General features: G+C 37.2%; 1 protein-coding gene across 1 annotated transcript; it reads left to right on the top strand.

Moving 5' to 3' along the window:
- Positions 1-5,719: 5,719 nt before the first annotated feature.
- Positions 5,720-6,865, top strand: LOC133791928 (uncharacterized). The gene is made up of 2 exons (XM_062229836.1): positions 5,720-6,058; positions 6,119-6,865. Exons 1-2 carry the CDS (start codon positions 5,720-5,722, stop codon positions 6,863-6,865), a joined length of 1,086 nt encoding a protein of 361 aa, XP_062085820.1.
- The last annotated feature ends 4,286 nt before the right edge of the window (positions 6,866-11,151 follow it).

Raw genomic sequence — 11,151 nt, 5'->3', positions numbered from 1 at the left:
TATAATGATTGTAGCAACGAGAGGAAACCTAGAGGACAATTTGTTCCTTAAGGCCACATGGGCCTCAGAACATTCTTGCTCTAAAAAATGTATAGCTTGAAGGGCTGTTTGTCCTGCCGAGGTAGCTCGAGCAGCCCAACTGTCTTGCTAGACCACCTCATTGTGCTCTTCGAGCAGAAAGCCAAAATGTTGGAGGGCGACCTTGAGGAAATAACGTGTTTAACAGACTTGTCAACTGAGGACATTACTTATGGAATGTTGTCGACCAACTCAGGGAAGACAATAGGTCGAATGCTGTAGGACTCGTTGGACCAGTAATTCCACCAGCAATTCCAGCTGTTGTTCCTTTGGTCACTCCTACCATTCAGACACAGTTAGATGCCTTAACAGAGATGGTTCAGGAGTTAACAACCCCAAAGCCCACTCACATTCATTTAGAGAGAAGGAAAGGCTCCCCTTTCTCTGAATGAATTAATACTCTTACAATTCCCCCCAAGTTCAAGATGCAAACTTGGAAGATGTATATTGGCAAGGAAGATCCAGTTTCCCATGTGAAAAAATTTGAAATGCAGACCGATCTCCAAGGAGTTCAGGATGATGTTCGATGTAAGATTTTTCCTGATACCCCTGTTGACTCTGCTCAGCAATGGTTCTTTAAACTAGAGCCCAGGACCATTAATTCATGGAATGCATTAGTGAGACTCTTCTACTCACAATTCTTTGCTGCTCGAACTTTACCAGCTGAGCTCAATGACCTTGTTGATATTAAACAAGAACCTAACAAACCTCTTAAATATTATGTGCAACAGTTCATGCAAGAAGTTGCTCGCTCCAAAATATTCAGCGATGACAAAAAGCTGATGGCCATTATGGTAGGAATAAAACTAAAGGACCATTGTGGTCTAATCTTTGATAAGGGTATTTTGGATATTATATATGTTATCCTTTTGCATTTAGATAATATTAATTTCAAGTGTTTTTAGGTGTTCTTAGCTTTGTGTTTACGACTCTTTGATTTTTAAGCCATAAAATATTTTATAAGGTATTATTGATGAATTTGATATATTTTTGTAGTTAGGAATGGATGTGTAATGATAGGACTCGAGATAATGAAGTTTGAGACAAGTTTGAAGTGTTTTAGAAGTCCCTAAACCTGAGGTTCGAGCTTAAAGTTGAAGATTATGAAGAAAAAGCACACGAGCAGATTTTGGGCTGTGGCCACGGCCACCAATATTTAGTGGTCGCAGCCAGGGAGTCAGAGAGTAGTGGTCGCGGCCACCACAATCTCCTGGCTGCGGCCTTCGTGCGAAGCATGCCCAAAAACACCCCGTGGCCGCGACCACCAGGAATCAGTGGCCGCGGCCGTGCGATAGCCTTTTTCTTAAAATTTCAATTTTTAAATGTAATTTTTGATGGGCTATAAAAGAGATTAGGGTTAACTTTGAATACAACTTTGGATTGCAAAATTTAGAGGCTAGAGCAGTAGAGGAGGAGAAAAGACATCAGCATAAACATTCTTCAATCTATTTTTTTTTCTTCTCATCTCAAAACTCTTTTATTTTCATTGAATATTTATGTTTATGAATATGAATAAGATTATGGAGAAGTTTTTCTTTATAGTTGAGGGTTATTTCAAAACCGTAGACATGAGATCTTGAATGCATTGATGAATTGTATTTCTTATATTCCCTTATATTTTTCAATTTGAATGTCATGGATCTTGTAAAATCTTGTATAGACGGCCACTAATTAGGATTTTGCATTATTATACTATCATCTCAGGATTGCTATTCACCTAATAGTTTAAGATTCTAAGTAGAGTGATAAAGTACAATTAGGATATTGTGATGGGTATTTTAATTGTGATGAAAAATAGAACCCAGGTTAAATGAATTGCATGCTTAATGAATTTATTGCCTAGATTAACCTATTTCCATAGAGTGTAATGCTTTTACTAGGTTAATCACATGCTTAATGGGTTTATTGATGGGTAAAAAAGGTTAATTAAGAGTACTTAGTTTTAATTAAGTATAATATGCAAATTGGGATAATTGACTGCTTAAGTGTTATCTGCGGGGTTAATAGATTAATTGTCGGAGGTGGAGAATAATTCTTAACTATTTCTTTAATATCGTTATATCCTTAGTTATTTAATCTTTGATATTTATTTCATTTTATGTTTTAAATTTTTAAAACTAAAATTCCTTTCTAATTTCAGTTTTGTTCTTATTTTGAATAATAATTTGATCATAGTCCTCGTGGATTCGACCCTTATTTACCGCTATGCTGAAGTAGCTGGTATAAGTGAATAAAAAATATATAATTAAATTTGATACGACATACGACACCTATCAAATTTTTGGCATCGTTGTCGGGGACTATTGTAAGTCTTTTTTATTATTCAATTTAATTAACTACATACTCACTAGTTTAATTTTTTTTATTGCAAGTGTATATGTGTGGCGACGATACTCATGGAAGAGTACAAGCCATAAAGCAATATCTTGAGACATAATGGCTAAAATGTTAGCTATAAACATAAACATAAACATAAACATAATAAACATAAACACTTACTTTGGCAGTTAGATTCAGAGCTTGTGCGTGTGTATCAAGGAGAACTTCATGCATATGAACTGTTGCTCTGATACCAACTATAATGCCCTGACTAAATCTAGACATTGGACCATTAAAAACTACTATACATAACTACTAGTTTGGGATACACAAATAAGAAATAACATAACTTTATTTAAAACCCAAAATATTGTGTCAAATACAAAGTAAAATATGAAATATAAAATACGGTATGGGTACCCATTGTTTACTACATAAAAACATCATAACTTTAATCAAATGTTAAAAAAAACTAGGTGCGAAAATACATAAAGACATAAAAGAAAAGACTTTAAACAACGTCATCCTCGATCTTCCATTAGTCCATTCATCCTCAACACACATGCCAAGCTGCCATGAATCTTTCCTGCCTTCCATGTTCATTTTCCTGCATCAAGCTACAAAAAAAGGAATGAGCCTAATGCCCAGCAAGGAAAATCTACTAACAACATATATCATAAATCATAAACAAAAGACTATATCATATACATATACTATAAAACATATGACTATAAAAACGTATATCATATAGGACTACAATATTAATGGCCATTAACTCATTAACATGGCATGCGATAAAACCATCTAGGTCCTCTGTCTACTAATTGAGGTAGGTTAGATCACAAGGTAGTATATGATAACCTATCTAGGTCCTCTGTCTACTAATCGAGGTAGGGTAAATCATAACTCTAAACCATGAAAATGATAAAAATTCTTGGGGCTTGCTATCTAAGCAAGTCATATGCCCAAGCGACTACAACATAAATACTCGGGGCTTGCTATCTAAGCAAGTCATATGCCCATGTGACTACAAAACATATTTATACATAAACATATCATAACATAAACATATAAACACATATAATCTAACCTATTTTCCTTACCAAAAACTAGGATATGGAGACAAGAACGGGATTTGGAACACTCCTAAAACCAACAATAAAAATGGTGAGTTTTTAAAGAAAAAGAGATGAAAAGAGAACTAAACCATCCAAGAAGAAACTTACCGAAAACCATAAGTTTCAAGAAACTTAAACACCTAATCAAGAATCATAAACAAGAGTTAGGATTTGAAAGAAAACAAAGAAAACTAAAGAACTATGAAAATTGAACTTAAGGATAAGAATGACTTTGATTTACACCTCGATACCGAAATAACACTATATCTCACTTCCCAAGTGTTTAGAAAAGCTTAGATTGGAAGAGATTTTACCCCAAAACCCAAGTGTTTCTCTCTATAGTAATCTTAGCAGCTTGGAGGCTTTGAACAAATGCTTAAATGAATGAAGAAAATGGCTGAGTACTAGGTCCTATTTATAGAGTTCAAGGAGTGAAACTAACCCCTTTTAATTTGAATAAATAAATAAATATAAAATAAAAAGAATTTGAATTTTCATTTAACAGACGCCTAGAACTCGATCAACATCGTTCAAAGGCAGGTCTAAGTGGTTAAGGCTGTTTTTAAATTTAAAATCCCAAACTTTCAAAATAAATGCACCAGGGGCGATATATCGCCTACCCTGGGCGATATATCGCCTAGACAATTTTCCCGAGCCCCGTTCGTTCGTACCTGCAAAGTCAACGTGTTTTTCGTATCTCCCGTAGGCGATATATCGACATACGTTGATATATCAAACACGTATTTGCACTTTTTCAACATATTTTGAATTGATTAAATAGCTTTGATTGAGTCAAAACATGATCTTAACAGCTGCTGGAAGGTTCTAGAGCTTCTAGATCTTTCTTTTAATTAAACTATTCATAAAAAAAATACTTAAATCCTTAATAAACATGATTATGACAAGTGTCATGCTCTTATTAATTCTATCTAAACCTTAGGTTATAATAAATAATATTTCTAGGACCAGCAATATTAATAAAACCTTATGTTATAATTAATATTTCTAAACTATAGGTTAAACTTATAAAATCCATCACTGTTGCTTTGAGTTTCCAACTAAGTCCCGGCTTGAACCAAAATCCACGGAAACTAACATACTACAAACTACTACTACTACTACTATCTAGCTAAGTAAAATTCTGGGACACTACTAGTCGGGCCTCATACACTTACTACCATCTTTCCATGGGCTACCAGGAAAGGACCCGAATAAGCATCTGACAGAGTTTCACATAGTCTGCTCTAGTATAAAGCCAACGTTAGTAACCAAAGAACATATTAAATTAAGAGCATTTCCATTTTCTTTGAAGGATGGTGCAAAGAAATGGCTCTATTACCTTCCTCCTGGAACTGTTAATACCTGGAATGAAATGAAGACACTGTTCTTGGAGCGTTACTTCCCAACATCTAAGGTTGGTAGTATAAGGAAGGAAATTTGTGGCATTCGCCAACAGATTGGGAGTCATTATATGAGTATTGGGAGAGATTTAAGAGGCTATGTGCTAGTTGCCCCCACCACCAAATAAGTGAACAACTCCTGATCCAATACTTTTATGAAGGATTATTTCCATTAGACAGGAGCATGATTGATGCAGCAAGTGGGGGAGCATTGGTGGACAAGACCCCTGCTGCAGCTAGGAGTTTAATTCTAATATGGTAGCTAACTCTCAACAGTTTGGAGTTCGTCAACAAGTTTCAGTTAAGGGATTAAATGAGAAAAACTCTAAAGTAGAGCAATAGCTTATGCAATCAACTAGTATGGTTCAACAAATAGCTTTAGGTCAGCAAGTGAAACCTTGTGGCATATGTCAGTTGGTGGGGCATCCTATTGATGGATGTCCCATACTTCAAGAGGATACCAATGAGCATGTAAATTCAATTGGGGGGGGGGGGGGGTTCCTAGGGCAACCTAGGCAAAGGTATGACCCTTATGCTATAACTTATAATGAATGATGGAAGGAACATCCTAATCTTCGATATGGAAATCAACAACAAACTATACCTACTAGACAACAATATTTTCCTTATCAACAAAGGCAACAACAAACCTATACACCTCAACCTCAACCTCAACAACCTATTATCTCACAAGCTCAAGATCCATCAATGGCGGATATGCTAAAAATGTTAGTAGCCTCCAATATACAAACTCAAGTACTTCTTCAAGGCACTCACGTGCCCCTGAAAAATTGAGAGAACACTATGGGTCAAATTGCCACTTCATTAAGTCAAAGTGAGCCACAGAATCAAGGAAAATTACCTTCACAGCCTGTTCAGAATCCAAGGGAAAATGCTAATGCCATCACATTAAGAGATGGCAAGACTTATGATCCACCTACTATTCCATCAAGTTCAAATGATGCACCATTACCTCCTACCCAATCCGCCCAACAAGACAAAGATGAAACCCCAACCACAACACCCAAACCTAAACCAACTATTCCCACTTATGTCACTACTCCTCCATTTCCTAGTTGTTTGAGAAAGACAAAGATAAATGAAGCTGAACAGGAAATACTAGAGACTTTTTGCAAGGTTGAGGTAAACATTCCCTTACTTGATGCCATTAAGCAAGTACCTTGATATGCAAAGTTTTTAAAGGAGTTATGCACCGATAAGAGGAAGCTAAAAGGGAATGACAAGGTGAGTGTGGGGGAAATTTTTTCGGTGGTTCTTCTAAAGAAACTTCCACCAAAGTGTAAGGATCCTGACACCTTCACTATTCCTTGCACTATTGGCAATAAAAGGACTGAAAGATGTATGTTAGATTTGGGTGCTTCAATCAATGTAATGTCTTACTCTATTTACACCTCTTTGAATTTGGGACCACTTGAAGAAACATGGGTGAACATACAATTAGAGGATCGTTCTAATGCCTATCCAAGGGGATTAGTAGATGATGTATTGGTTAAAGTAAATGAATTGGTTTTTCTGGCAGACTTTTACATTCTTGATATGGAAGATGACTCAGTTCCATGTTCTACACCAGTATTATTGGGAAGGCCATTCTTAAAGACAACTAGAACTAAGATAGATGTTCATGAGGGAACTTTGACCATGGAGTTTGATGGTGAAGTGATTCGCTTTAATATTTTTGAGGCTATGAGGTATCAAAGTGATGTTCATTCAGTTTCTTCAATTGATATTTTGGATTCATTGTCACAAAGAATTCTTGATTTACATGGAGAGGATGGGTTAGATGTTGTTTTGAGGGAACCAATAGACTTAGAGAAAGATGATGTCACTACTGAAGTAAAGGAGACGATGGCTGCACTTAATAGTGGTGGAGAGATTTCTAAAGAAGTGTTGTACTTAGAGTTGCATGTTTCTCATGAGCAACTTCATTAAATCACCACCCAAGCTTGAATTAAAATCACTACTGTAGCATCTCAATTATGTTTACTTGGGTGAGAAAGAGACATTGCTGGTTATTATTACCACACAACTTACCCAAGTACAAGAGGATCGTTTGATAAGGGTACTTCAGAAATACAAAACAACCATAGGGTGGACCATAGCAGATATCTAGGGAATAAGCCCAACTATGTGTATGCACCATATTCTCCTTGAAGATGGGTCAAAGCCTTTTAGAGAAGCTCAATGAAGGTTAAATCCACCTATGATGGAAGTAGTTAAAAAGGAGATACTGAAGCGCTTAAGTGTGGGTGTGATTTACCCTATTTCAGTTAGCAAGTGGGTGGGTCTAGTTCAAGTAGTTCCTAAGAAATCAGACATCACCGTGGTAAAGAATGATGAGGATGAGTTAGTGCCCACGATAGTCCAAACAGGTTAGCGAGTTTGTTTTGATTATAGAAAGTTGAACACTACAACTCGAAAAGACCACTTATCTTTTCCATTCATTGATCAAATGCTTGAAAGATTAGCGGGACACGCTTATTACTGCTTTCTTGATGGTTATTCAGGTTATAATCAGATTGTTATTGCTCCCGAAGACCAAGAGAAGACCACATCTACATGCCCATTTGACACATTTGCTTTTCGTAGAATGCCATTTGGATTATGCAATGATCGTGCCACTTTTTAGTGATGTATGGTTAGTATTTTCTCATATTACATAAAGAACATCATAGAAGTGTTTATGGATGATTTCAGTGTCTATGGTGATTCTTTTGATAATTGCATCCACAACTTAACTCTAGTTCTTAAACGATGTATTGACACTAATTGTGTATTGAATTGGGAGAAGTGTCACTTTATGGTGCAACAAGGTATTGTTTTGGGGCATGTTATTTCGGAAAAAGGGATTGGAGTGGACAAGGCAAAAATTGATCTTATTCGTTGTAACGACCCAAATTTACTAATAAGGCTTAAGGGCCTTGATCATTGTGCCGGGAGGGCATAATTGGAATATACGTGATTTAATGATTAAAAGTATGTTATATGACTATTTGAATATCTGAGATGCATGACTATGTGTATTAGTATGCATGTAGGCCCTGATTAGGTTAGAAGGGCATAATCATAATTTTGGGCCCGTTGAGGGCATAATTATGTATATATGTGATAAATTGTCGAGACCACATTATTATGTGAATATATTTGTGATCTGTGATTCGAGACGATCCTAGTGAGCGGTTTAGCGAAAAAGTCACGGCGGGGATTTATACCCGGCTCGGGGCGAGCTTGGGGGTATTTATGGGAATTTGGAGAGTATATTGGGGTCCATTTTGACATTGGGGAATATAATTGGTGATTAGTTAGGTGACGGGAAGTAAGTGGTAAATATTAGAGACACTCGAGGAATTAGCGGGAATCGGGTGAAATTACCAAAATGCCCTAGGTTGATTTAAAGGCTTAGGGATAAAAGGGAGGGTATCTTGGTCATTTGAGTTAAAAGCTGGGATAAGTATAACTCTTGCTTTATGCCTTAGTGGGAAAAGTATAGAGTCTGAAGGGAAGAAAAGAAAGAAAAGAAGGAAAAGGAAAGGAAAGGGATTGGAAGTCTATTTTCTCTCTTACGGTTTAGGGATTTCTTCACCATTTCTTGGGGTCTCTTGGAGCTGAGGTTCAGAGGAGAGCTAGGTCAAGCTTAGCAATTGGGTTCCTGAGTTAAGCTTGAGGATTAGCAGAGGTTACTCCTCCATTTGAGGTAAGATTTCAAGGTTTTCTTCAGTTTCTGGTTTTGCTGTTGAACTAGATTTCTAAGCTGGATTTGATGGGAATTCTAGGGAATTAAAGCTAAGGGTTTGAGGAGGAAGAAGCCAAGGAAGTGTAGAGGATATCCTAACATCAAGCTTTCCAATTAAAGGTAAGAAACTTTGGACTTGGTCACTTGAATTCTGAAGTTTTGTTGTTTGGCTGAGTTTTTGAGCTCTAGATTCAACTATGGTGAATTTTGGGATTTGGAGTGCATGTGCTTAGATTTTATGTGGTTGGGTCATTTGGGATGAGTTAGACATGTTGATAAGCTTGTTTTAAGTTTGGTTGAAGATTGGAAAAGTTTTGGTAAGGTTTGACTCGGGAAAATCGAAGGAGGGAAAATTTCAGGGTTGCTGTTCTGTGACTAGCGCTACAGCGCTAGCCTTTGGGTGCTGTAGCACTAGGCCAAGTGTTCAGAGGGTGTTTTTGGTTCTGTTTGTAGCGCTGTAGCGCCCTCCAAAGAGCATTGTAGTGCTACCCTGTTTCCAGAAGAGAGTTTTTGGGTTATTTTCAAGGGTTTTTGCCCGGGGGTTCGGGGTTTGATTCCACCACCCCGTTTGGTGGAATTAGAGCTTCCCGAGGGCTCGGGATTGGTCCCGAGGCTAGGTTTTGGACTTGAGGTGGGGTGATGATTTTTATCTATGGTTGTGACTAGGTGCACGCTAGGGCTCAAGAGGGATCGTGCTTGAGGATCAAATTGAACAAAGCTAGCAAAATCAAAGGTAAGAAAACTGCACCCGGTTATGTGTTTGTGATAGGACTAAGTGCTCCCGATATCTGTACAATGTCATAGATGGTATTATGTCATGAGACATGTGATAAATGGCCTAAGGGTGCTGTATACAATATTTGCGCACAGGGCGCGGCTTGGCCACTGGTAGCCGAGGACAGCTTAATATTCACTGAGCTCGGTTTAAGCGGGCCAGAGTTAGTGGGATAAACAGAGGGTGCGGCCTAAGGGCGTTAACCCTAGTTATCATATGTGGATTGATTATTGATATGAATTGATATACCTGGTATGATGAATAATTGATTGTCATGAATGCTTAAACTGACTAAGTACATGTTTAAGCGATATGAGATATTTGACTGTCTGTTGATTGATTATGCTCTGTTGTTGTGTTTTCTTGTTGGGCCTTGGCTCACGGGTGCTACCTGGTGCAGGTAAAGGCAAAGGCAAGTTGGACCAATCCTGAGATGGAGAGCTGCGGGGCTGAATGTACATAGGGAGCTGTTCGGCCGCCATGGCCGAGGAGTGGATCAGGACAAGGAATACCTAACAGTCTGTTTTGCCTTAGAATGGCTAATTACTGTATTTAAATCTTGAATCTTTGTAAATGGTTCTAATCTTCTTATATTTGGGATCCCGTGTAAACAGAAAATGTTATTTATAAGAAATGAGGCTTTTGAGACCAAAATCTTTTAACCCTAGTTCCACTATAGTTTCAGTAACACATTTTTAATTAAATGACTTGATTAGCAAGTCTAGCACCTTTATAAACACACAGTGTAACGGTCTTGGCTATCCAGGGCGTTACATTTGTTCTCTTCCACCACCATCAAGTGTGAAGAAATAAGATCATTTATTGGTCATGAAGGATTCTATAGGCGATCTCAAAGATTGCTTCTCCCTTATGCAATCTTCTTCAAAAGGATGTGACATTTGAATTTAATGATAAATGTTTGTTTACATTCAACAAATTGAAGGAATCCTTGACATCAACACCTATTATTCAGCCACTGAATTGGGAGTTACCGTTTGAAATAATGTGTGACGCTAGTGATTATGCAGTAGGAGCGGTCCTTGGGAAAAGAGTTGGTAAGGTTCCTCATGTTATATACTATGCCTCTCGGACTTTTAATGATGCTCAGTTGAATTACTCTACTACGTAGAAATAGCTTTTAGCTGTCATCTTTGCTCTAGAAAAGTTTTGGTCTTACTTGATTGGAACTAAAGTTATTGTTTACACCGACCATGCAAAATATTTAGTAGCTAAGAAAGAAGCGAAGCCCAGACTTATTCAGTGGGTTTTACTCCTTCAAGAATTTGATCTTGAAATAAAAGATAAGAGAGGGCCAGAAAACTTGGTGGTTGATCATTTAAGTACACTTATTCAGGATGAAGATAACTTGCAATTGAATGAAAAATTTCTCGACGAACAACTCCTAGCTCATAAAGAAGTTATTCCATGGTTTGCTGATATTGTTAATTATTTAGCCACTAAAGAGTTACTAGGAGACCTTGCACAAGCTCAAAAGAACAAGATTAAGCATGATACTAAGTTCTACATTTGGGATGAGCCTTATTTATGGAAACATTGCGTTGATCAAGTCATTCTAAGTTGTGTTCCCGATTCTAAATTTCAATCTATCCTTGCTTTCTCACATTCTCATGCTTGTGGAGGTCATTTTGAACCAAAAAGAACAACCCATAAAGTACTTGACAACGGTTTTTATTGGCCTACAATTTTTAA

The sequence above is a fragment of the Humulus lupulus genome, chromosome 7 (genome assembly GCF_963169125.1).
Source record: "Humulus lupulus chromosome 7, drHumLupu1.1, whole genome shotgun sequence".
NCBI classification, from domain to species: Eukaryota; Viridiplantae; Streptophyta; class Magnoliopsida; order Rosales; family Cannabaceae; genus Humulus; species Humulus lupulus.
The sequence above is the reverse complement of the archived record's forward strand: the minus strand, read 5'-3'. Positions and strand labels throughout refer to the sequence as shown.

Bases quoted from the DNA above. Each gene is read 5' to 3' on its own strand.
- LOC133791928 (XM_062229836.1), top strand. From the start codon at position 5,720: ATGGGTCAAATTGCCACTTCATTAAGTCAAAGTGAGCCACAGAATCAA. The intron at 6,059-6,118 runs GTAAACATTCCC...AAGTTTTTAAAG, and splicing joins AGACTTTTTGCAAGGTTGAG to GAGTTATGCACCGATAAGAG.